This window comes from Onychostruthus taczanowskii, unplaced genomic scaffold (genome assembly GCF_017590055.1).
Source record: "Onychostruthus taczanowskii isolate IOZ18803 unplaced genomic scaffold, ASM1759005v1 scaffold36, whole genome shotgun sequence".
NCBI classification, from domain to species: domain Eukaryota; kingdom Metazoa; phylum Chordata; class Aves; order Passeriformes; family Passeridae; genus Onychostruthus; species Onychostruthus taczanowskii.
In genome coordinates, this window is record NW_024501015.1 from 1,478,193 (window position 1) to 1,504,580 (window position 26,388).

Genomic DNA, 26,388 nt, shown 5'->3' on the forward strand with positions numbered 1-26,388 from the left:
AGAGGTTTCAGAAATGCTTGGCACGTAAGTCATGCTGCTGTCCAGCAACATGGTATTAACTTGAAGCAATTGAAAGGGTGGTATAATACCACTGTAATTGACCCACACCTGACACTGTAATTCTTGTGATGTATTTATTTTGGAGGGAAGAGGGAAATTAGTATTTTTCATTAATTCTTTGATTCCCAAGTTCCTCTGAAACAAATGAAAATGTCTTATATATTGTCTTTTTTTTTTCTTTTTCTTTTTTAATGATATAGATTCATCCTTCTGGTAAAATACATCTTAATAACCAGGAAGATTGCAGGAGAAGGGAATGGCTGACTGGGGAGAAATGCTAATGTAGTGGTTAAGGAGAAGCTGTCTTATACCTCGTGGCCATAAAAAAGTGTTTAGAAACCAAATGGAGTGAAATTCCATAGGGAGTAGTAGTTAACTAAGCATCTTGGCAACGGTGCCTGGGAATTTCAAGTGCAGCCACAAGGGCATGATATTTGGCAGTGCCTTTCTACATTGCATTGGGTGGAAAGGAAGGTGTATGAATTCTGTCATTGGTTTGGAAAGCTCTCATTATTTTAAAAGCAGTTTAGACAGCGTGCTTGTTTTTTTTTTTTTCTCAGCAGTGAAGTGATTGTACTCCTACTGTGATACAACACTGATGAAACTGGTACCTTGATCCTGGGAAGTGAGAAGGATTTGCTCAAGGGGTACTTTGTTTTGTTGACTTCACTAAGCAGGCTGCAGGCCCCTGACTGTTGTGTAGAGTTTTGATGAAAATGCTCATGTCTTTCATACTCTTTTCACTTCTGACCAACAGATCCTTATATTTTTGTACCCTCAGTAATTTGCTGAGGGTGAGGCAAATAACCATCAGGATAGATGAAAGGAGGAAATGTGCTCTGTGACCTGCACAGTCTGGAGTTTCAGTCCTCACCATCTGGTTCATGGACAGTGAGGAACAGAAGTGAACTCATGGGTCTGATCAGTACAGTTGGGTTGACCCCAGGTGTTAAGTGGAACAGATGAAGTAGAAGGCATTTGCTTATGCTGAGTTTGAGTTATTCTGGATCAACTGAAAGTTCCTGCTTGAGGAGCAGCATTTGAATAAGATTTTTTTCCATCAACAAGAGCAGTAGTTCTGTGATAGCCATGTATCCAATTGCTGTAAATGCCAAGCTGTGTTAGGATGTGGTCAGTTTGGCAACATAAAATGGTGTGTTTTTATAGGTTTAGGGGTTTTTTGAGTTCTCCAGAGCGTCTCTTAATTATTATTCTTGTTCCTTCTGGTTCCACCATCACCCCTGCAAGTGTATTTTCCTTACAAATCCACACAGATCACTTGCCTTTCAGGAACATAGTGTGGCGAGGTGCACGTGGGCATGTTCTTTGACTCCAATATGAATGCAGCTGAACTTTCTACAGGCTGTAAATGAAAATTATTATGATTTTGAGTCTTAAGGTGAGCAAAGCACAAAACACAGGAAAGACTTGTAAGCATTTAGAGATTCAGTTTTCTCTCTTCCTTGGTCATATTGAAGCCTTGAATTAAAGTTTCATTTGGTACTGATAATGGGAACAACCTTGAAAGCACAGCTGAGGACTTTGCTTGTGACTGGATAGTACTTTCAATCATCACCAAGGTCTAAAACTAAATCACACTTCCCCATTAAAGCCTGAAGGTAGTCATTTAGTTATATGATTAGAAATAACCAAAGGTGGATGGATGGATGGATGGATGGATGGATGGATGGATGGATGGATGGATGGATGGATAAGCTGACTACCAGCATTTATTCTTGAGAGGAAACACTGACCACTGCATGAGCACTCCCAGAGCAGGTAAGAATATTGCATAGGCCACTGCCCAGTAATGAGTGAAATAGTAAAATTTCAGTGCAGCTAAATACAGCTACTGGTGAGGCAGCCAGGAGGGCTTGCATTTGTTCATGCTGTTCTCAGAGCAAGTTGATGTGGTTTTTGTCTGCACTACTGCTTGAGTTTTCATCTTTCAGTATGAGAATGCTGGGGAGAAATCACTTCCTCCTTTAGGAGCAGTCCATCTACATGATAAAAGGGTATATCCTCAGTAATGTTAGATTACCTGTTTTAATTTAGATTTTAAAATAGAAACTAATCTCTAAAATATGAAATAAAATATAATACTTGATATTATTTACCTATTACCCTTAAGAAGAGCACTGCAGTTTATCTGTTTTCCCTAAGAAAAGTACTGCAGTACATGTGTTTTTCCTCCCTCTTCTTCCTGGTTTTTTTTGCAGGAAGTATGGCAATTCATGCTACGTAATCTTTTTGCTTTTGAGTGGCTGTTTTTAGCAGTTGTGGAGCTGTTCCCTGGCAGTTTTGTTGGTTATGCAATTAAGAACCATAAAAAATACGTACTGCAAGAAGCAGTTGATATAGTATATGAAACTAATAAAAGAAAAAAGAAGTCTTCAGACTGATAATGGATCAGAAACAGAAGAAAAACTTACTCAAAGCAATGTGGGGGGTTTCCCAGTCTCAACAGAGAGTTTTATCAAAACTGTAGACTGACCACTGGCTTTTTTGATTCCGTTTCCCAGCACTTGTTCATTTCCCTGTCAGAGGAAATTTTGCTTAGAGTAAAAAGACCAAAAGCCTTCTGTTTGTCTTCTGATGGCTGTTTTTCTCCATCACTGGTATTTTGGGTAGTTTTTTCTCAAGATACAAAGATAACTTCTTAAGCAGAAGTTTCACTAGCTTCACTGTGCGTTCTGCTTCACTGGCTTCTCTGTGTGTTACAGATGCCCGAAATATATATTTTGCTACCAGACAGAATATTGCATTCAGTATATTTGCAAGTGGCTGCAGCATGACTGGGAAATCTCACTGAAATCAGTGAAAAAAGGCAGCTTTGGGGGGCTTGCGTTTCCTTTTTTTTTTTTTTTTTCCCAAATTACTTGATGAAAAACAGATGTATTTTAAATATTTTAGGAAGCTTTTTGGTGTTGAAATATTAATTTTTTGCCATTAAATATTTAAAATTGTGGTGGCTGTTTGGAATTTAAGGTGTTCTTGCTAACCTACACCAACACATAACTCAGTCATTAGAAAAACATGACAAAATGAAACATGCTATTTCAGCCTTGTCATTCGCTAGTGTTAGGAATGAGATATTTTGGGCTTGCATATTTTCTCACTTAAATCAGCTTAGAGGCAGGAGAGAAACACACTGCAGAATTTGATGGACTAAAGATACATAACTGGAAAAAAAAATTTGAATTGCCATTTTGAAAAAGTACCACAGCACATTCAACCAGATCAGAAAGGAGGGAAAATTACATCAAATTATATAGGTTTACAGCTATACTCAGTGGGGAGAGATAGCAGAAAGAATCTTCTTCAAATAGCCCAAGCCCAATATAGTTGATTTTTTAGTCTGTACTCAGCACTTGTGAGGCTGCACCTCGAATCCTGTGTCCAGTTCTGTGTCCCTCACTTGTGAAGCTGAGGTGCTGGAGCCAGCCCAGGGAAGGGCAGCGGAGCTGGGGAAGGGTCTGGAGACTGAGTCCTACAAGGGGCAGCTCAGGGAGCTGTGGGTGTTCAGCGTGGCAAAAAGGAGGCTCAGGGGAGGCCTTACTGCTCTCTACAACAGCCTGAAAGGAGGCTGTAGCTGCCTGGGGACCATCTTGTTCTCCAGGCAGCCAGTGACAGGGGAAGAGGACATGGACTCAAGCTGCACCAAGGGAGGTTCAGGTTGGACCTCAGGAAGAGTTTCTTCACAGAAAGGGTTGTTAAGCATTGGAATGGACTGCCCAGGGTTCAGTCCTGAACACCACAGAGGTGTTCAGGAAACAACTATACATGGGCGATGGTCTAGTGGACAAGGTACTAAGGTTGGACTTGATAATCTTGGAGACAACTTAAATTATTATGCAATTCCATTAAAGATCTGTGATGTGTGTTTGTGCTCTCCTGTGAGGTAAAAAGCTAATTATCTCCCTAAAAGGAAAGTTTCTATTATACTTTTGCATTAACAGCAGTTAGTACCAGTGAGCCAAATTTTTACTCCCACCTTGCAGAGATGCTTGATGCTGCTGAGCCTGTGCAGCAAGTGTTTGAGTGCTCTTCTTTAACTTCAGCTTGGAACATACATGCTAGTTAAGCATATATAAATGGAGGTGTTTTTTTTAAAAAAAAAGAGTATTTGAGTGTGTTTTTTACATTCCTACTTTTTCAGTACCATTCTAGCTATAGAAGTGAAATGATGGCCTTATCTTTATGGATATGGGAACTGTACAATGACACCCTTTAGGAGGAAGTCGTATGTGTGGTCATTTTTATTTGGAAACAGAGTATCCTACTTTGATAAGACTGACTCTATAGAAATTTGATAACAAAGTGTTTGTTTCTGAATAATTTCCTGGTCAAAGAAATGTATCTTATCTTTGAAATGTGTGCTTATCTTTGTGCCCAGTTTTATTAAAATGGGTGGAGCCTGTAATTTGAAAGTGTTCGTAAGAGGCATTGGGCAGGGGTGGGTTGTTCAGCACTCCTTGGCCGGGCTTGACATAAATATGTAGCTGTATAATAACAAGAGCAGCTTCAAGCTCTGTGTCACTTCAGGTGATGGTGTGTATATAAGCTGGCAAGTAAATAAAGGTGTCCTGCTCTTCCCCTGTGGATACCTGTCCCCAGCAAACTGTCCAGTTTATTGGACTGCAGACACAGTTAAAAATTTGTTGGGATTTTCAGTGAGAGAGTGGATTTAAAATGTAAGTTAATGACAGGATGTTTTGATTTGGTCTGATTATATCCTCCCCTGCATGGAGGTTTGAAAACACAGATGCTGTGAAATGTAGCCTGAGTTTTAGCTCTCCTGAAGGATCCAAGCACTTTGCAGCTCCAGTTCTCTGACTTTCAGGAAGATGGTTGAGATGGGCATTTGATTCTTCTGACTCAGATGTTCTAGGGTCTCTGGACCTCAGCTGCAGTCCCGCAGACTTGTTCTGGGACACCTGGGAGTGAGGCACAGGCAGCGCTGCCTCGGCTGTGTTCGTGCACTGGGGGTGCTGGCTGAGCTCTTGGGAGCTCTTGGGAGGTGGGTGCAGGGATGAACCCTGAGATGGCTCTTGGAGCAGAGAAGAAAAGCACTGACTTCCAGAGATGAACTGGACTGTCAAGGATGACAAGTATATAAAGAAGGGGACTAGCCCAGTGCTTCTAAAAAAGGATTATTTTAAAAATGAATAAATTCTGAGATAGAGGTAATGCAATGTGTTTTCTGCCATATATGGCACTAAATCTGGCTTTTTCCACTGTCTACTAATAAAAGGCAAAAGTGATAATGACCTTTACTAAATACCAACCTGATGTCTATTCTGTTTTGGTTTTTTTCAGGTTGATTTTTTTTTTTACTACAAACCAGTGAAGATGACACCAAAACATGAAAAACAGGTAAGTGGTATCTAAGCTTTAATAAAAAAGGATTCAAGTTGTGGATTGAATTTCATTACGATTCGCATGGATCAGAGAAGACTGGTTGTATTCTTCATGCTTTTAGTTGCCAGGATACAGAATATTCTGGAATGATGCAGTGCCAGTTCCTTCTGTTAAAGTCTGATAGAAGAATCAGATATTCATTTGGAGTAAGTGACTGTGCATAAAGGGCTCAGACACTGAGACAGGAGAGAAGGATTTGGATGGAGTTTTCTTCTTATCAGTTTTAGATATTTTATAGGGCTAATGCTTGGATCTGGGGCTGAGCTCTGATTACCAGCTGCATGGACCACAAGAATCCCACTTGCATGTTCTCTTCTGCTCAGTCCAATGAACATTAACAGTTTCAACAAATTATTTTGTCTCAGCTCTTAGTTTCTTATCAGCCTTACTACATACACAGCATGCATGGAGTGAGGATGCCAACACCCACAGCATGAAAAGTTCCATGTCCATTGTGGCTGATCCTTTTACTAACAGGCAACCTGATGGGATATGCTATTTTTCTTGGAAGCTTTGTGGAAAATTACTCTTCAAGGGTTATTGACTAATCACATGTGTAATAGGAGCACAAGCTCATCACCTGATACAGTCTTGAGCACAGACATTTGAATTAAAATGCAGCTGAAATGATTAATACAACTAATCAACCAATGTGAGATTGTTTTTATTCCTCCTTATTGTGGCAGATTTTTCCATCATATTAAAAATAGATATTTCCATGTCAGATTTCCTGTTTTCCTAGTAGGAAAATGTTAAGAGATTTCTGAGAAAGGCACATTTTTGTGGTCAAATTCTATATAGGAAGGCTTCTGTCTTATCCTTTTCTCTGAGGAATCCATTGCATTATGCAGAAATATATCCAACAAAAGAAAAGAGAGAAGGGGAAAAAAAAAAACCCAGAAAAATTAAAAGAGAAAGATTTATTGTGTTTGCTTATTGTGTTTGCTTTATGGGTTGTTTTTCCTTTTGAGGCAGATCCAAAATGGAACATTTTGTTTTTCCATGCTTGTGTCTATGTGACCTCAGTGCTGTCCTTGCAGTCTCCTGTCAACACTCATGTTCTTTGCATAGGTCTGTAACTATGAGAGAGTAGGTGTAGTCCAGATTTGGGTGTCACTTTGTCCATTTTGTCATTTATGTGTGACTCTGTCTACTTGGACTGCTCCTGGTCTTGAGGACAGGGTAGCAAAATAGCCACCGGTGCTATGCTTAAACTGGTTTAGCCTGGAATTAAAAGGCACATCCAGCCAGAGAAACTGCTCTGCAATTCCTGCTTGTTAAGTAGTTCTGACTGCTTTTGGGGCAGATTTGAAGATTCTGAATATTCATGAGGATGTTTAGGTCAGCATGTCTGCTGGGATCCATATCAAAGCTATAGCTTTAGCAGTTTGGACAGAAAATTGTTTGCCTCTGAATATAGCAGTTTCCAGAGAGAAGGAATAAATGGAAGTGTCACATCTTTCAGTACCTTTCCCTTGAGTATATGCTGTTCCCAGTGCAAGAGGCCTTCTTGCCCAAGCCTGGACGCTTTTAACTGTCAGCAGCAAATTTTGATTTTGAGAGAATTGTTGTTCTGAAGAATTACAGGGCACATATTCTTGAATGCATTGATATACGAATCATGTATTGTGCCACTCAAACAAAACCCAACAATACAACCAAGAAAAAAACCAACAAACAAACAAAACTGAAAATATGTGTAGTGTGACATAATAGCTAGATAGATCTGCTATCTAGCTATCTAGATAGTTCTGGAAAAACCAAGCAGCACTGGGAAGGGGAGGAAGACACCTTGTACAGGATTGCAGCTGGCAAAAGTAAAAAGTCCCTGAAACCTTGGCTGTCTTTGTACTGAGTCTCCCACGTTGTACAGCTGGACTGCAATACAGTTTTGTGACAGATGATTTAGTCTTCAAGTGGTCTGTGGGAGGGAGAGGTCAGCGTCACCTCCCCAAGGTGGACAGTGCATTACTTGAGAACAGATATATCTATTGAAAGTATGCTCAGTTTTATAACAAAATGGGGAGAGAGTGGAGTACAGAGAGAAGAGAAAGGCAGTTATTACCTAGTATTGCTGTAATCTCCTGATTGTTTGTGACCAGTGAATGCAGGATGAACTGAGCGTATAACACCATTCTCACAGAGAACTGAGTATTCTGCCACCTAACTCTGCTTGGACCATAACATAGCCTGTATGTGAATACTGACCTTTACTCGAGGGATGCAAAAGTATAGGCAACTTTTCTGGCAGTGGATCATCACTTACAGTGGGGATAAGGTCTGCTTTTATTAGAGCAGTGCTGTTTTCCCAGTGGGATCTTGTATTCTGGAGAAGACTTAAAGGTCAAGACAAGGAACAGTCTACATGTGCAATGCCACTGTTTCAGACCAGCAAAATCTGTAATGGGAATAACACTTCCTGAATTCAAGAGATGAATAGGGGAAGTAACCTTAAATCTTGAGAAAGGCTGTACATTTTTATTTTTCATTTCTAGTTGCTTACTGTTTATCTTGCTTCATTCCACACTCAGTATTGTCATGTTTTCAGTAAATAAGGGGGGAAAAAAAGGAACACCCAGTCATCTGTTGAAATCCTGGTGTTTCAAATCAAAGCTGACAGTGACTGTGTCTGAGGGCTGCATTTTGCTGAGGTGCTCTGCTGTTCTGCACATCATTTTTCCTTTTGGCTCAGTTCTTTACTGCTTAGACACTTCCTGCCGTGGCATATAGAGCAGGTCTCATTTCTTTGGTAGGTAGAGTCTGAAGGGTTTTAACTTCCTCCTTGTTGAAACTCAGCAGCTAGTTAATTGCAAGTTAAAAAGGTACAGAAGTTTTCCAGTGCAAATCTTGTGGTCTGGAATGATTTGCAAGGTAAGCCATAGCTAATCAACAGCATATCCATTAGCAACTTTCAGTCACAATACTTTGGTACTATAAAGGTCTGAAAGAAGTATTTTACTTGAAAGACTGTTTTGATTCTGTACCGAGGAGAAGGTTATGGAAGGTTATTTGGAAATGGGGTAATATGGGGAACCTGGACAAAAGGAAAGTCAACAAGAAGCAGATACAGCAGTAGATGAGAAGAAGGAGACTGAGGTCAGGTTATAAGCAGGCTGCCTGAGGTGGTGACTCCTGTGCTGCAGCAGTTGAAGAGAAGATGAATGCAGTGTCCTGTTTGAAGCTTTTTAGCGTAATTTCTCTTCTTCCACTTGCAGGATTGATGCATTTAGTGCTCAACAAAAGAAAGAAAGTATGTTGAGAAGTGACTGCAGCTTTGGAGAAGATTGGGACACAGGAAAGTAGGAATTTGGGGAAGACAAAAACTTGCGACATAAAAGTGGGCCTGAAAGTGTGCTCTATCTATCCACCTACCTACCTGTGTATGGTAAATATTACAGACAGTGAGGCAGGTGGAGAAAACCCAAAAAATTGTGTCCTCTCCTGTATTCAGCACATTGCTGAAGATCTTCTCTGGAGCAGAAATAACTTTCTCATGTGTCCCACTAGTGTTTTTGTAAAAGTAAAGGCATGACCCTCAGCTGGTAGAAATGATTAAAAGTTTGATCATTTGTTCCTCTTGTGTCATGCTGGCATGGGGTTAAAAAGCTGCAGGGGAGGATTGGCTCTCTGGTGCTCTTCAGTGATGAAAGAAACAGCAGAGGTGGCAGGAGCCTTTCAAATGTGCTTTATTTGGCAAGGTGTTCATGGTACTCACCAGAGGGCTAGCCACCAGTTATACAGAAAACAACCCTGGGACCAGGAGCTGGGCTAAGTGACATAAAGCTAAAAGCTGTGTCCAGCCATCAAGCCACAGGCTCCCCATCTCAGTAACGCCTGGAAATCAGGGAGGAAAATTATTTAATCCAGACATTGAATGTCTCCCTGCTACTACAGAGTGCAATGGCTGTTCAGAAAGAAGTGTTATCTTCACCCTTCAAGGTTGCTGTTGTTCTCCTGTCAGTCCACTGAAGGTTTGCAGTGGTGGTACATGCAAGTGTGTGTTAGGGGAGAATACTTGGCTGAAGAGTAAAGCTTTTATTTCTGATGTCTTTGGTTTGGATGTAGGAAGACACACTTCGAGAGCTTTCTAGTTCAAGATTTCTTGATTTATGCAAATATGCACTAAAAAAAGCATGGTTTTTTTTTTTTACCAGAGACACTGTCATTCCTCCCACAGTTGATTCCTGTACCTGGAGATCTTGTGCAGTGCCTTCCTCTCAGGGGGAATATATCTACAGCTTAAAGTGATACACTTTTCTTTAAGTCTTTGCTAAGTGGTTGGCTTAGCTTTTGGGGTGAATAACTTATTTAAGCAATTGGAGTAGGGCAGCCTCTACATGTGCTCCAGAAGGAGCAGGTATTTAAGCACACTTTTGAGCTTTGTATTTTTAAGGAATATTTTCTATCCTAACACGAATATACAGATTTATCAGGATTTTGGGGTTTGGTTTGGTTTTGTTTTTCTACAATAAAATTTTGATCATTAGCTGAGACTATTGAGAAACATTTAATTTTTCAGTCTTTTCCAATTCCTATTAGTGTTATATTACAGTAACGTCCACAGGCTTGCTCTCTCTCTCTCTTTTTTTTGGGATCCTTCTAAATTATTATATAAATGTAGAAATCACAACGAAGTAAGCTAGATATGACAGCTTCTACAACAAATAGTCTATATGATTGTACCTTCAAAATGGGGAATTTTGCTCTGCAGTGTAGCTGTGTTGCTTGGGCAGGTTGATGGAACAGAAGTGCCCCAGTGTTGCATCTGCAGCTGTGCTCTTTGTCAGTGTTGATTACAAATGTGGGAAAAGCCTGAAATACCTGCCTCCTCCTTTACATGGGTGACTTTGAGTGTTAGGTTTTCAGTTTGTCATTGCCAAGATCTCATCTCCCATGTATGAAACATGTATGACTTTTCGCAGTGTTACTTAATCTGAAATATTCCTTTTCAGCTAGCAGTTTGGCAGGGACTTTCCCAGACATGTGGTGTAGCTCAGATGATTCATTGCTTTATGCTTCTCCATTTATAGGGTTGCAAAATTCAATAAAACAGCAGTTCAGCTTTTAATCTGACTCAGTAGTTTGTGGAACAGCAGAACAATCAAGAGTCTTTAAGGCTGTTTGTCTTCTGAAATTAATTGCTTGATTTTTATTATGCACTTACAGGAATTTGTAACTGTCTTGGTGCGAGACCCCAGGATACAGAAAGAAGACTCGTGGCATTCTTACATAGACTATGAGATATTTATTCACGTAAGTATAAAAATATGAGGACAGATTCTTCAGGCTCTTATTGCTGTTTTTGTCCAAGCCACGGTTGTCTTTGGGATATAAATGGAATTTCTGCTTCTTAGATGCTGGAGGCTATTATTCTCTTTTTAACAACTGGGATGCAGTGGAACAGGTAATGTGGGTTTGCCAATGGCTGTTTCATAGGTCTGGCAGAGCTGGGGTGGGTTGAACCTAATGTGTTCACATGTGCATTCCACAGTGCCTTGCAACAGACAATCCTTAGCGTTAATTATCGACTAGAAGACTGTTAGAGTCAGTGATATCTTACCGTCATAGAAGAATGTTGATGTTCAGGTATTCATGGGAAAATAACTTCCTTTTCAAGTAATTATCTGGTTATTTGTACTTTAAATTCTCCTCTGTTCTTTTTGCCAAGTTATTGGTTGCTGCAATGTGGTTGTTTTCAATGTAGTTGTACCTTGACATTCATATTATGCTAATTTAGTGGTGCTTGGGTGTATGTGTAAAGTTTGGGTTTGTGGTTGTAGTCCACCCTATGTTAATGGGAATGCACTTGGCATTATGGTGCTTTTGTGCCGTAAGTCTGTCCTATACATAATTTTGTTTTCTTGATTGTTCTTTGGTGGATGACGTATGGAAGGCATTATCCTAATTTGCCAAATCTAGATCCAAGGATTTTAATTGCAGTGTAAAACAAAGGTATTCGAGAGCAACAAGTTACATGATTAATGCTTGGCACAAGACCAAAAGCATTTCCTTATTGTGTGGAAGAGTTAAGCAGTTAGTGTATGAGAGCAAGCAGTCAAATGATGACTTATTAAATGTCTGTGTGATAAGTACTTCTCTCCTATGTGGCAATCAGAGTTGTGAAACTTTTAAATTTGCAATGTGCTTCAAGTACCGCTTCCAAAGTAATTATATTTTTCATTTCTGCTAGATAGAAATTCTGTAGATTTGGCAGGGTGAGTGCTGTATTACTGTTTCACAGACATCAGTGCCTCTGAATAAAAGTGTATTAAGGCTTTCTCAATGACTGCTGAGTTGGAGAGATGTTGTTTAGACCCAATGTGTCTCCATTCAACTCCAGCCAGCAGCTAAGCACAACACAGCTGCTTGCTCGCATCCCCTCTGCCCCACCAGCAAGATGGAGAGAGGAGAACTGGGGGGGTGAAAGAGAGAAAACTCATGGGCTGAGATAAGAACAGTTTAATAATCGAGATATAGTAATAACATTAATAATAATAATATTAAATAGTAATAATAACAAGAAAATTATAAAGAAAATTTTAAAAATTAAAAAATAAAGATAGGTAAAACTGTAGAAAGACAAGTGGTGCAAACGAAAACATATGCTCAGCAGCAGATAAGCAGTGCCCAGCCAGTCTCTCAGTGGCTGTCCCCAGCCAACCTCCACCCTAGTTTGTTGCTGAGCATGAGTCCATACAGTATGGAATATCCCTTTGGTCAGCTGGGATCAGCTGTCCCAGCTGTGTTTCCTCCCAGTTTCCCATCACCCCCAGCCTGCTTGCTGGTGGGCTGGGGCGAGGAGCAGAAAAGACCTGCCTCTGTGCAAGCAGTGCTCAGCAGTAGCTAAAACATCCCTGTGTGACCTGTTTTCAGCACAGATCCAAAACACAGCCCCAGCTACTGTGAAGGAAATTAACTCTCCCCCAGCCAAAGCCAGCATACAGTGATATATCATCCATCACTCGGCATCTCTGAAGCTGTTAAGCATCAACTCACTTTCCTGCCACCACAATGCAGGGCTTTAGGAGACCAAGTCCCTAGGTCAGTCCTACCATCCAGACTTCTCAGTGCACTCCACGTGTTGTGTCTGCCTGGCTTTTAAGCCAGTTAAGTTCCCCTTCTACCCAGCTCTTAGAACATTTATCTTCTTAAACTGTGTGGTATCATGGGTGTGCTCCTCTGTTCCAGGAGGCTGACATCTTTGTGCTCTCTGCAGTCTGCATCTTGTGGCTGGCTGGACTTACGGCTCCTGGCAGGCAGGAAGGCTGGGCTGGACTGCAGGCAGTTTACTAATGGAGTTCTGTCTGCTATATGGGATTTCATATAAATGTATGCTCCGTGGGAAAATTTGGCAAAAGTGTTTAATTTCCGCAAATAGTTTCTCTTTTGATGAATTGGCATTTTCCTAGTGAACTAACAGTGTTCTGTGGGAAAATTTCCAAATGGTGCTACTTGCAGAGAGCAGTCACATTGGTTTCTTTGGTTTGATTTAAGTTGGGACTGCACACTGGAAAAAGTCTATGTACCTGTTTGCAGGATTGTAACTAGAATAGCTAAAATCTTTTTCCCCTGCAAAGATTGGCATTATCTGCTGAAACTTTTTTCTGAGGTGCGTTTTTCCTGTTACTGTAAGTTGTACTGTAATTCAAATCTCTTACTTTTCAAAAGAAAGCAATGAAAAATATTTCCCTGAGAAGCAGTAGAAACTGTCACCAGTCCTGCCTGAGGTAAAGCACAGTCCTTAACATAAACTGAATTAATGTCAAGCTTTCCATTGGTGTCTGGGGCATTAGTATAACATTTTGGATATGTTGCTAATACCATGCCTGTGCTTTAGCTTAAGCTGATTTGCAAATTAAATGTTTTTTTATTTCCCAACAGACAAACAGTATATGCTTTACAAGGAAAACATCCTGTGTTAGACGGCGCTATCGAGAATTTGTTTGGCTCCGGCAGAGGCTTCAGAGCAATGCAGTGCTTATGTGAGCAACTTTATATGTGGCTGTTTAGTAATGGAGGGAAGGATTGTTTAATCGTAATTCAGAGAACTACAGAAATCAGATCTTGAAAGTATCCTGTGTTTCTTACTAGCACAGGTTTATTCTGTAGAATGCATTTTATGTGCTTTAAACCCAGAAGAATGTGGTTTGTACTTACAGCATTTTTTTGGTGAATCCCCTTCTAATTTGTAAGAGACTTGATCTGTATTTTCTTTAGCTATGCACGAGTAGCAGAAATAACAATCTAGTGTAGGTGTTTGTACCTCCTCTTTGTTCTTCTTCGATAAGTTTAGGTCTTGCAAGCACCATAAGAGACCCAGCCAGACATGGATGCAGGCTTAACAACTGGACCAGAAAAATCAGATTAATTTACTTTTCCCCTTTGAGGTGTGTGAGAAGCCCTTCAGTTTCTCAACCTTGTGTTCCCAAATTGATTTCAAGAGCTTCTGGAACATAACCCATAACACCTGCTTGGCGTTGGCATTTGCTTTCTGCATTTTTCTCTGCTGTTTCACATTTGGTTTTAACTGTATATTTTTTTCCTGTTTATAAAGACAGCTACCTGAACTGCCATCCAAAACTCCCTTTTTCAATATGAACAATCCTAATCACGTGGACCATCGCCGTCAGGGTCTGCAAGAATTCCTGGAAAAGTGAGTACAGCCTATCCAGAGGTGTTGGAATTTTTATGAGGTCATAAATTTCTGGTTTAAAATAGCTCATCTCTGGTACTTGAGAGCCACCATGTGGTCATCTGTACATGATACACATTTAGTTATATTTTTTTACTTGCACTGTCATCATTCATACACGTGACTTCAGCTCTATTGGTTGGTTATAAGGAGGCTTCAGCTGGCTCTCTTCCATTGTGTTTCATTGCACTGATTATAGATAATAGGCTTAAATTTAAATCACTTTGCAATTGCATACTAAGTTTGGGAGATCTTTCACTGTGATGTCTATTTCTAGCTTTCAGTAAGGAGCTGGATATTGTTGTACAAAGAAAGCCCCCCGTTTATGTTCATGGAAAATCAGTGTCTTTGTGGGATAAACCCCTGTGAGCCTGGGAGAATTCTCTAGTGAGATCTCCTAACACAGAGCTTTCCTATAATGCAAATTGCTTTGTTTACCAGTCCCACTAGCATAAGCAAGCTCTAGCAGCTGTGACCATTTTCAGTGCAGCTGCAATCTGTATAAAATCATTCATCAGGTTTAGCTAGACCCTGACCTGCATTACAAGGGAGTAGTGTTTGAGTTCCAGTACTGCATCCCTCAATCCCACTGCTATGACCACTTCACCTTCTGCAGAGGCTGAGCCCCTGTTGGTGTAATTTTCCGCTTTTTCTCTGCCATTCTTGTCATGCCCTGGCACTGCTGGTGTGAGAGCAGGCTGCTCACAGCTGCTGGAGCAGGAGCTGTGTGTGCCTCTGGCTGTCTTTAGCTGCTGCTCGGGGTAAGGGTATGGTGAAACACTGCAAGTAGAGACTATTCATCTTCTTTCCAGTCAGTGTATTATAAGCCTCCCTAATAGACAACAAATCATTGGTCCCGAGGTATATTTGTTAGGCTTAGCAGCTGAAGGCAGGGACAGCTAACTGCTGCAGGAATAATATTCTGCATGCAGTTATATAGGATCTGTGGCCAAAAGGTCAGCCAATAAATACTGGCTGAAGGCATGTGAGACAGGGAAGAGAAAGCAGAAAAGGATTAGAGGGTATTTTTACACCTCAGGAAAGAAAAGCAGTGAAATGGAAGGGCTGTGCTCCTAGAAGCATGTCAGTGATAATATGAAGAGTGTGATAGCTCAGGTTCCAGTGTCTGAGCAGTTCTGTCTTAGCTGTGCTCCCCCATGGAGTAGTGCATTTCAAAAAACACTCTCATTTTGAAAGAGGCCAGTATGGTAACAAGGTATATCAGCAGCAGGAATGTTTACAACTGCTGTCTGCACTTCAAAAGGCAAAACAGAAAGGTAGATTATCTTAAAAGACATCCTCATGCTCCAATTTTGTGGATGACTGTAGTTTAAATGAATAATGACAGCAGAAAATGACAGCATGTGGAGCATTTCATCATGCTGCTGTTAGTCCAGGAGTGGGAAAAGAGGCAACTCAATTGTAAGGTAATGATTTAAATGTTGGAACTTGAGTGCAAGAAAAGTGTCAGCTTTCTCTCAGCGCTGGGGAGCAGTTGGAAGGAATTTTCAGAGGTTGTGTTGAGATGCACTGTGCTGGCGCCGTGTGTGCTGTACCATTGCCCTCTGCTGGCTGGCTCCGCTGTGCTGCTGCTGCTGCTCACAGCCGGCATCTTCCTATTGGATCAGCTGCCGTGATGCTTCCCCCCACCCCCATTTATGACGCTGAACCAAAGGTTATGATTCTTCTTCTGAAATTGAATTTTGTGGAACTCCCTAGTGAGAGTTAGTATAAAATATATGTATACCTATGTATAATATATAGGTGTAATATATGTATGTATGTAAAATATACACATGCATTCTGTATAGATGTATGTTCTGTATGTACAGTATGCATATATGTACAATATACATATGTTACACAGATATTACATATAATATACACACTTGAATTTACTGAAGCTCTGGGTCTGGATGCTGCACGTTCTGATACATTAGAAAGGGGGGACCCTACCCCAAAACTGCTGAGCTGAGAGCTCCATTCACCCCAGCAATGACAAGCTCACAATCCTACTTGTGTTTCTTTGTGGCAGTGGGAAGAAATTCAATTCAAACCTGTGTGGACCTGTCTGGGGAGAGGTTCACAGGGAATATTTTTAAATGCCTGCCTGTGATGCAGGAATCCCAGGTGTTAGCAGGATCCAGGACATCTCTGAAGAGGGGGGTTTAGATCTTTCAAAGTCTTGGTTTGTGCCCTGTGCTGTGTGACCAGATTGCTGTAGTGCCTGCCTGTGCAGGATCCATGTGCCTGAGGAGCCAGGATTGAGCAGCTGGAGGCTCTCTGGTGCTCAGCTTCTGGCCCTGGGAGCACTTCCGTATTGCCTATATGTGGATGGCTAAAGAGCTCTGTTGTCCTCACTTTCCACTCCAGGGTGATTTAGCACAGGGCACAGTGTGTACTTAGAGCCTTCGTGAAGCCTCTCCGTGCTGAGCACAGTAGCGTAAGAATTAGGCCAACAGCTGGGAAGTTAAGGACTAGACTTTGGTGAAATCTGGGAACAGGTGTCCCATTTTGATTTGGTTTTACTGCACAAATGCAGTGCAAGATCTACTTGTCTTACAGGTTATTATCTCTGAGTGATGAAGAGCTGTAAAGCTCACTTCTTGTCTGGGCATAATTTAATATTTCAAGAGGCCATTTGCATTAACGGAAGTCAGCTAGCCCCTTTTCAATTATGAATTACTTTGTAAGAATAAGGAAAATTATGTATTTTTCCTACTAAGTATCCTCATGCTTTGAGGATGTCACAGAAAAGTTTATTCTTAAACCAGAGGTCAAAATTAAAACACTATCTTATAATCTTAGCTTCTGCAAGATCCTCTTTGCTTTCATCCATTCGTAGCTGTGCAGGTCTAACTTCGGAAATTAGATTACCCTCAGAGAAGATCAAGTGGGTTTGCTCATGAGAAAACAAATTAACAAAGCCATTTTGAATGAAGCTGGGTTCAGCTGATGACTTTTTTTTTTTACTGAATATAGTCGGATCCAAAAAACTTGCATGATTTACGGAGGAGGATTACTCTTCAATTGCTTTTCACACATGCAGTTTATGATGGAGTGGGAGACACTGTGAGTTTTGAGAAACAAAATGCATGGATCCACAGGGAATACAGGGCATCCACAGTGTTGCTGCTGTAGAAGGCCATGTATTGGGCTTGCTGGGTGCCAGGGTGAGGAAGCCACCCAAAATTCATCTGCCTAAGGCAGAGCCATTTTCTGAACGTGTCTGGTGTCAGGCACCTCCTTGCCTTTTCCACTGCAATCCCATGAGCTGCAGCTGGTGCAGGGTCAGAGGTCTCTTCTGGAGCTGTCTCCAGTGGGTGCTGTCTCAGGGATGTGAAAGCGGGAGACTGGCTCCTAAAGGGATGGATGCCAGCTTGCCCCTGCCAGCGGCTCGGGCAGGAGCATTGGCAGTTGTGGGGCAGGTGGAACCACCTTGGGCAAGTTCCCTCTCTCCAGTGGAGCCTTGCTGCTATTTCCTATCTGGTGAGAGAATAATGTGTAGCAGGCACACGTGGCTTAATCTTCTCCTAACCACACACATTATCACATACCCAACAGTTGCTTCACAGTTGCTTGATATCAGTAACATTTCCTCCCATATAAAAAGTGAATGAGGAAACGCAGTCATTTTTTTTTGAAAGAGGAAACTGGGGCTTTGTTTGGTGTGGGCTGGGGATGAGAGGCTGGATGCTCAGTAGAGGGCACCACAGCACAGGCTGTCATCCGTCTCTCAGCTCCTTGGGTTTTTCCCTTGCTCTCGTGAGCTGATATAAATGGGCAGAGTAAATTTGTCGAAAACAAAATCGGAGTGTTAACCTTCCACACACATTCAAGTATGCATCTGTCATTGTATTAGGTTACAGTAGATACAGGAAATCTTTAGTTAGGATTAAGTTGTACTGTTCAGCCATATGTTGTTTTTCTCCAGCAGAACAGTGTATAATATACATAATAAAATCATGGTGAAGAAAACCAGATTTTGGACCTTGTCCAAATAACAAAAAACACACGCTTTTTTCTTTTGTAAATATTTTTGCCATAACACAGGAAAAGAGAAATATTCCTCACAAAGTATCCAGCATTTCCTAAAAAATGACATTATTTCTTCTGCTTGTGATGTTTTTCAGTCTTGCTTCTTTAAAGGTCTAGAGATCACGAGCATTTACTGAAAGCTTACAAACAAAGATTCACATGGCTGTGAATAAAAAATTACTTTATTATCTCTAATTCTAATGTAGAGCCTTATCTTGCAGCCCCCTTAATCACATAAGTAGTCATTATGCATGTGAGCAATCTGGCCAAGAGGAGTGAAATCTCTGACAAGTAATGACTGCTGATGGGATCAAGACTTGCAGGGTTTACCCTTTCGTTCTTCTTGCAGGCGCGCATAGAAGGTCTCTTGTTCTCTTCAATGTGCCCAGTCAGTTTCTAGGAATGATTACCATGAGCCGTGACTCTCCCAGTAGCGCTGATTTCCGTCACTGTGAGCACAGCCCTGCCTGGCACTGGCTGCAGGGAAAGTGCAGAAGCTGGGAGCGCTGCCTGCTGTGCCGCGACTGCGCACGCGTCCAGCCTCCGTGAAGACGCCCGAGCGTTGATGTTGTGACGCTCCTCCCTTCCTCCTGCCTTTTTAATTTGTTAGCTGGTGCTTTGTAATTTTCATTTTTTAAGTCCTTGAAGCCAAGTCTACTTTTTAAATGTCAAGCCCTTCACACAGTGAGCCCCCAGGACAGCAGAATCCCTCAGAAAGCAACTGCTACAGCAGCACTAAATACTACTAGTACCATCTGGTGACAAATGTGTGGGTATTCCCTTGAAGAAAGAGTATTTTGAACGGAAAAGCATAACACTTACGGGTGTTTTACACGCATTTATTTTACATTTTGATTGCTTGAAGCTTGCAATTAAAAAGCAGTCTAACCTGTTGGTTCAGAGGGGGTGGGAAAAGCAGCAGTTATTTTTTAATTAAGAGAAAACAGAAATTCTTCGAGGGTACACCCAGGTAAAAGGTATTTGTATATCGGCTTTCAGCATGGTTTTAAATGACTTGCAAAATGCATTGGGTGTTTCAATGTGAACATGTAGTGAACACACACATGTACATATATGAGTGTGGGTGTGATTAGCTTTATGAACATCTTTCCATTTCTGCACCTTGGTTTCTCTTCACTCCCTTCACCTCCAGATGGCACTATGAAGCAGAAAAGAAAATTACTGTGAAATAATGAGTCCAATGTAAAGTAAAATTGGAAATTGAATTATAGCTGCAGAAAAAGGACAGTAGCCTTGAGGTCCTGATCAGTCTGTACTCTTATCACTTTTGTTTGCTGTTCCATGTGTTAGGTTACTGCCGAGTTAATAACAGTGCTTTAGCAGTTCAAGGCTTAGCAGAATTGTACTGGACATGAAATAAAGCTAAAATGAATTTGTGTCCAATATCATTGACATTAGTGCTCATTACTTCTGTGGTGTAATGCCTCAAACCATCTAAAATCAATTTTAAAGATTACCCGTTATTTTATAAAGAAAATAAAATACATTTCAAACAGCAACAGAGCTGTAAGTGTAGTGTAATCTCATGAACACTTAGTTACTCGTGTTTTCACTGGTTGGCAGGAAACTTTTGAAGGTACAGCAAGAGGAAAATCTGTGAAACTAAATGCCATTCAAAGAATTTAATGACTTGGCTTTTTGCTGTGTTACTTGGCATTAGACACGCAAATGTTAGAATTGCAGAAATGTGCATCTCCTCACTGTGCCTGGGAAAAACAGTAACTGTAGTTGCTCTACAGGAAACTCAGGCACATTATTTTTCTTTTGGTTTTCTTCTTTTTGTTTTTAGTTTGTTTTTTTGTTTTTTTTTTTTTTTTTAAGAGAAGTAGAATATTTACTCTCCCGATTGCATAACTATAAAAGTGGATTTATTGTTCAGAATGATACCTCTACTTTTTGTTGCAATGTTTGTCTTTGTTTGGAATGTGCGTTTTGATCAAGAGTCAAGGCTGAAATCCTCTTTTAGTGGCTGCTGAATGATGGCTTTTCAAACTGTAATCATGAAGCTGCTGCTGTCAAGGTGTGTGGACCTGTAAATTCTGTTTTGAATCAATTTTACACAGCCTTTGCTGGATTTTAGACTACAAAGAAGTTTTTCTGTCGATTAATACATTACCCACATTGATTTTACAGATGTCTATTTGCTATTAAAATTGTGAGAATTCAGATTGGATTAAAAAGGATTTCTCTGTGTGTGAAAGTGTGTTTGTTTTGAACTTCAGCAAAATCTGGTCTTTCTGAGACTCAATTTCTCCCACACCTGGTAGATCATTAGGGTTGTTGGAGACATTTCCTCATTGGAAGGTGTCAGAGTTGGAGTTATTTGGTTGAGACTGCATGTTCACCTAGGCAAGTGAAATGTGCATGCACACAAGTATCTCGTGGTTTCATGTAGATATCTCTTACTACTTATTTTAATGTGACAGATTTTTATGGGCTTGAATGAAGCCAGAAATCCTTTTGTGTGTTTATTAAATGTTATTGTAATCTTGGCCGCTTTAGAGAACAGTTTTCAGAACGTATTTGTGTTTAAAACGTTACAGTCCAAACACACCATTAATCTTATTCAAGAGAAGGAACTAATCAGTTACACTTTTCATTTTAGTCAGAGTACCTTTAAAATGCAATATTTCTTCCTGCTCTTACTAGTTCTTACATTAATGTCATCTCTTGTTTCCTGTTGCACAGCAATGACTTTTTTTGGTAAAAACTGTAGCCTAAATGGGTATAAATAGGTAAGTATTGAGTCTGAGTAGCTTTGAGAAGTTTAAAGATATTTTAATAATTTTCTGTGGAGCATTCTTCGGTGTGGTCATAGCCTCTGATGTCTTTATTACAATACACACAAATTGAAGAAGTTTCTTGTTAATCATTCTAGGATTTGTATAGTAAAGAATTCCTTCTTTAATGAAATGTTGAAGAAAAGTTGTGTATCTTTTCTTTAAAAATAGAGACAATGATCCTCAATTCTCAGGCCCTGGAAAAGTCTCTCTACAACTTTCTGTGTTACTGGAATGTTTTGTATTTTCTTTACTTTCATGTGTTTTAAGTAAATACTCTTTGTTAAATTTATTTGGAGGCTTAATTTAAAATATATATGAACCAAATTTTAAAACCTATTTTTGAAAATAAGAGCTGGAATTAAATAAAATTTAAGAGTCCCTGAAAAGTATCTGCAAGTAAATTAAAACCAGTGCAACAGTGTAAATAATTTTGGCTAGTGTTGGCTCAGTTGCTAACAGGTATTCCAAAGTCCTAATGTTGCACATGTATGAAGTTTGTTCTGCCTACACACTCTTACACACTTCTTCACTCCACCAAACAATTCGGTGACTTGTAATTTTTATAAAAGCTTGGCTATTTAAAAAAAGAGAAAGACCAAATTTTTGTAAGAGTATATGCCTCTAACTGCCTAAAAATCATTAATTGATCCATGTGGTAATAGCAGATGGTTAAATGGAAGAAATGTCCTTGAAGTTATTCTAATAGCAGATGTGCCTAACTATTAGCTTCATGTTTTTACTCACCTAAAATTCCAAATAATGTAATAAGAAAGTAACACGCACCTAATCATTTTAATATGTTCATTGCCTTCTGTTACTCATTTAGGATTCATCTGAAAACTTTAAAAGCAGGACATCATTTAGAAGTTGTTCTGGGAAAACACTTCAGAATATATACTTATATATGTGTGTGTGTGTGTGTGCAGGTTATATATAAACATTTGCCTTTTCTTCCTTTTCCAGGATCCTGCAAGATGCATTATTGCTGTCAGATAGTAGGCTTCACCTCTTCCTGCAGACTCAGCTAAGCCCAGAAGACATGGAGGCCTGTGTCTCTGGACAGACCAAATTCTCTGTTGCTGATGCGATTCTCAGTTTCGCCTCTCTGAACAGACGTTTCCCTATAGAAGATGAAGAGGAAAAAAAAGGAAAAAACGATGCAGACTCTGATTCAGAGAGGTGATTTCTGTATATCCTTACTTTCTGAGATTATATATCCATACATACACGCGCACATGCTTCACTTTTTTGTTGATGTAATACTAAGATAATGAAAAAATTAATTGACTGAGATTTTATTGAGCTGTGACAGCTCATCATAGAAGTCTTCACACACACCTCCACACTGAATTAATGAATGCAGTAGAAATTCAATTATCTGCATTCTGATTATGTGAATTTCATTTAGTCAGACTTGAATTATTCGCGTTTAAATTATCTTGCTAAAAAAATATCCAACTGCACTCCAAATGGCTAATTAAAAGTCCAAATTTCCTGTCTCTCTTTGTGACTGGAGATAATTAAAGTTCTCCTCTGTTACTCAGGCTTTGAGTGTGTTGTGAAAACCAATTTCCTCCTTTTATTTTTTTTTTTTTCCTCCCCCCTCTCCCCTTTTCTGCAGTTCATCCTCCGGGCTCGGACCTAGTGATGACAGCATTTCATGTGGATGTAAAGCAAGCCCAGCTTCTGAAGAATCATGAAAAATCATTCCTGTATTGTACCCTTAAGGACAGTACAGAGCAGTTTCTGCTTTGTTTACTGGTTATATGTGCCATACAAGCAGGGCTGTCTGGTAACGTGTACCTAAAAGACCCATTGTTAATGCAACCATGTGTCCTTACAAAATACTCAAAACAGACCTTGATACTATCTTTTTGGTGATTTTTTGTTCATGTATCTTGGTGTAGGTCTACATGCCACCTATTTATGTTTTTGTGACTATAAAAATCTCAGCATTGGGTAAGTCATGCTCTTCTGACATATGTGGCAGTTTAAATAATTCCTTCAGTGAGTGCGTGTCTTGGATTTGAAAAATAAAGATAACTTAATTCCTCACCTTAAAAGTTGGTATATATCATATCAAACATATTCAAAGCATCTTTTAGTCATTTGCATCAGAGAAGTTTCATCTTTAGAAGTCATTTGACATTGGTGATGAAATTACACACCCCACCAAGGTACTCACTTTTTAAAGTAGCTCAGCAACATCAGCAAAACAACATTCGTACAAACTATATGCTGCTGACAATTTGAGATATAAATACATCTTCCTCTGCTCCTTCTGTAATGTTTATGGAAAGACTGGTTTTATCATGCGTAAGTACTGAAGGCAAAAATTCTTGAGCATGGTTGCTTAGAAGTTTAGAAATATAAATAAAAATTACATCATTTCTAGGCTTGCTGGAGATTCTCAGCTCCCAGGGAACTATGGACACTCATTCCCAGTGAAAATCCTGGATGAAGTCCATCCAAACCAATGGTTGAATTTTGCACTGACCTCACTAGGGCCAAGATTTCACCCAACATGTTTAACTTCAGGTATCTATGTGTGAAGGTGCTGGTAGAGGTGTTTTAGTTCAGCAGCTGAAGTGGGGAGTGTCCCCCTCTGTGAGATGTTGATAATCACACAGCTGGAACACCCTGCATGGATGTGGCCCTCTCCACTCTCCATGTGCAACAGGAGCTGCTGATTTCATTGTGGCTGTAGTCACCACGTTGGAATATTGGCTTTTTTTCACAAACAAAAGGCAGGCTTGAACACAATTCTTAACCACCAACACTTATTTTGATTAAGCGTCAGTTTTGCTCTTTATTGTTCACAGCAGCTGTATAGTGTCTTGTCCCAGATCCTGTCAAAGGAGTATGTTTCACTGTGGTGTTGTATTTATATTTGACATTTAACTGCTATTAAAAAGAGCTAGGGGGTCTGATCACCCTAGCAAAGCTCCCTTTAACTTCAGTGCAGTAGCTACCAGCTTAGAAATGGATGTAAATACGTGCCCTCTTTTTTTTGGTTGGTTTTTTTTTTTTTTTTTTTTCCCTTTTCTTTTTAAAGAAAACTGTGGTTACTTTCAAAGAAGGGGCATTTTAAACCTGTGAATTACAGAAACAATAGATTATTAAATAGACAGCTAGTAAGGGGTAACATAAACATGTGTAGGCATGCTTTTTTTCTTTTAAAGCATCCATCTGGGAATCTGTGTAATTTTAGAAACAGATTTAAGTAGCCTGAGAATAATATCTCTTAGGTAACTACTTTAAGCCACTGTATTTTGTTGATGGTAGCACTTTGTGAGATAAATATGTTTGTTTCTTTTTGCTTGGTCTTACTGAATTGCATAAATGTATCTACTCACCATCTCAGCTTCTATGTGAGTTAGCAGCAATGCTATTTTTAATGTAGAAGTGGTAACTTAAAGCAACAAGTTATCACTAAAAGCAGTTTAAAAATAGCTGTTGCTGCCAGTCAGAGATTTTGATTACTTGATTTATTTTTTTTTATTATTAAGATGGCACATTTAAAAAAATTGTTTAGTAAATTTATTTAAAAGGTGGGAAGGATTTAAAAAGAAAACCTGGAATAATGTTGAGAAGAATATTACCATTTTTATTTAAGACAATGTAGGTTTTTCTTTTGTTTCAAAAGATTGAGCTAAATTCTTGAAGCACTTTACAGTTCTGGCTTACTAACACGTCCTTAGTACGTGGCAAAAATTACAGAAACACAAGGTTTGGAGAGCCTTTGTGGGTAATTGTGTTTTTTAATTCTAGGAGCTTATCAGTATGCCAGCGAGTATTTTCCAGATGAAGATGTTTCCGAAATAAATATTTGTTTTCTAATAGCTCTATTGTTATTCTCTTATTTTGTCATTCTGTTAAAAAAAATCTAAGACTACTGTAACTTTCTTCTCAGTTTTGACAGAAATTTGTTCAAATATTTATCTTTTGAATGTTGTTTGTGTAGCTGCTGTTACTAGAATTTTACTTTGTAATGGGGGAGGGAAAGTATCCATGCTCTCTAGTATGTCTCCTTTATTATGAGCTGTATATAATCACATATAAAGGCTTTAAGGCATTTTGTTTCATTAGAACATTAAATGTAACTTTTATAAATGTAAATGTTAAACAAAAATAATTTTAATGTCTTTTTTTACTTTAATGATTTGGTAATTTTTCAGCACTATGACACATAGTTTGATCAGTTGTCACTGGTACTTTGATTCTCATTTTTTAGTTTTGAACAATGCTGACATTTCCTGCTTGCTTTTTTTTTTAAAACAGGATAATACCTAATTTATAAATTAGAAGTAGTAATCAGATTACATTATATCTAATTGCAATGATTCTGCATTCAAAAGCTTTTTTTCCTCTTTTGCTTATAGCTTTACATCCTCATTTTTATGATGATTTCTTAAAAGCTTTTAAGTAATTAAATAAAACAAGTTACTACTTTCTAGCTCATGTTTAAACCTGACAGTGAGGTTTCCTTTATTTCAATATCAATATCCTAATCACTTTATGACTTACCATGTGTAATTTACTCTTCAGTTATTTTTGTAATGTGTGTATATATACATAAATGTATGTATACATATATATATGGTGTATATATGTGTGGATATATATACACATTGTGTATACACAAACACCCTGTTGTATTTGGGTTTTCACTTCTTTATATTTTCTACAAAAAGAATAGCAAAGGAACTCCACAAAGATGGTGTATTTGGAGTGAAAATCGTTATTTACATCACAGTGTATTTCTGTAAGCATGGAGGGAAATTTACATTCTAAATCCCACACTGTAGAACAGTGCAAACTTCAGTGTCCGCGTATTTTTTTGACAGCTGACATACTGAATTTGTTTTCCTGATTAATATTTAAGTTTTATATAATTACAATGAATTATTAAAACAAAAAATGTTTGTGACTTGCTCTGTTATACACGGTATGGATAAGAAGCATAAACCTTGTATGGTCCTATGTCGTTTCCCTGTAATTGCAGGACTAGGCTCAGGGCTAAGGACCGGGGGCTTCACTTTTCTTCCCTAGCTTTTACCAGGTGGCAAAAATGTAAATAATAATTTCCAGTCTCAGGTTGGTTCTTTTCAGGAAAGGCCTAAACGCTTTAAGAAATTATTACACAATTACTCTCCGCTGTTCAAAATGCACCATAACGGGTCAAGTCGCTTCTTTGCCTCCTTGGAAATGAACTCAAGTGGCCTTGTAGAACAGAAATCGAGCGGTGGCCTTGGGGCTCGCTTGTGGCGAGCGGGGCGCCCGTGTTCGCTCCGCGGCCGTGGGTGCGTGTGCGCCCGCCGCAGCTGCCGGCGGCCCGCGGGGCTCCGCCGCCGCTACGAGCGGCGAGCGGGC

General features: G+C 39.5%; 1 protein-coding gene across 3 annotated transcripts; it reads left to right on the forward strand.

Annotated features, from left to right (window-relative positions):
- Nucleotides 1-5,378: 5,378 nt before the first annotated feature.
- Nucleotides 5,379-25,137, forward strand: SNX10 (sorting nexin 10). Of its 3 annotated transcripts, none has more exons than XM_041411466.1 (6): nucleotides 5,380-5,436; nucleotides 10,648-10,734; nucleotides 13,363-13,463; nucleotides 14,036-14,134; nucleotides 21,979-22,194; nucleotides 22,637-25,137. In XM_041411466.1, the coding sequence occupies exons 1-6, from the start codon at nucleotides 5,413-5,415 to the stop codon at nucleotides 22,713-22,715; spliced, it is 606 nt and encodes a 201-aa protein (XP_041267400.1). In that variant the 5' UTR covers nucleotides 5,380-5,412; the 3' UTR covers nucleotides 22,716-25,137. The 3 variants fall into 3 exon arrangements, with proteins under 3 accessions (XP_041267403.1, XP_041267400.1, XP_041267402.1); XM_041411468.1 differs by lacking the exon at nucleotides 5,380-5,436 and adding an exon at nucleotides 8,805-8,866; XM_041411469.1 differs by lacking the exon at nucleotides 13,363-13,463 and having other exon boundaries at nucleotides 5,379-5,436.
- The last annotated feature ends 1,251 nt before the right edge of the window (nucleotides 25,138-26,388 follow it).

Excerpts from the sequence above, each read along its gene's own strand:
- SNX10 (XM_041411466.1), top strand. The coding sequence starts at position 5,413 with ATGACACCAAAACATGAAAAACAG. Across the intron at positions 13,464-14,035 it reads CAGAGCAATGCAGTGCTTAT|ACAGCTACCTGAACTGCCAT; the intron begins GTGAGCAACTTT and ends CTGTTTATAAAG. Across the intron at positions 14,135-21,978 it reads CTGCAAGAATTCCTGGAAAA|GATCCTGCAAGATGCATTAT; the intron begins GTGAGTACAGCC and ends TTCCTTTTCCAG.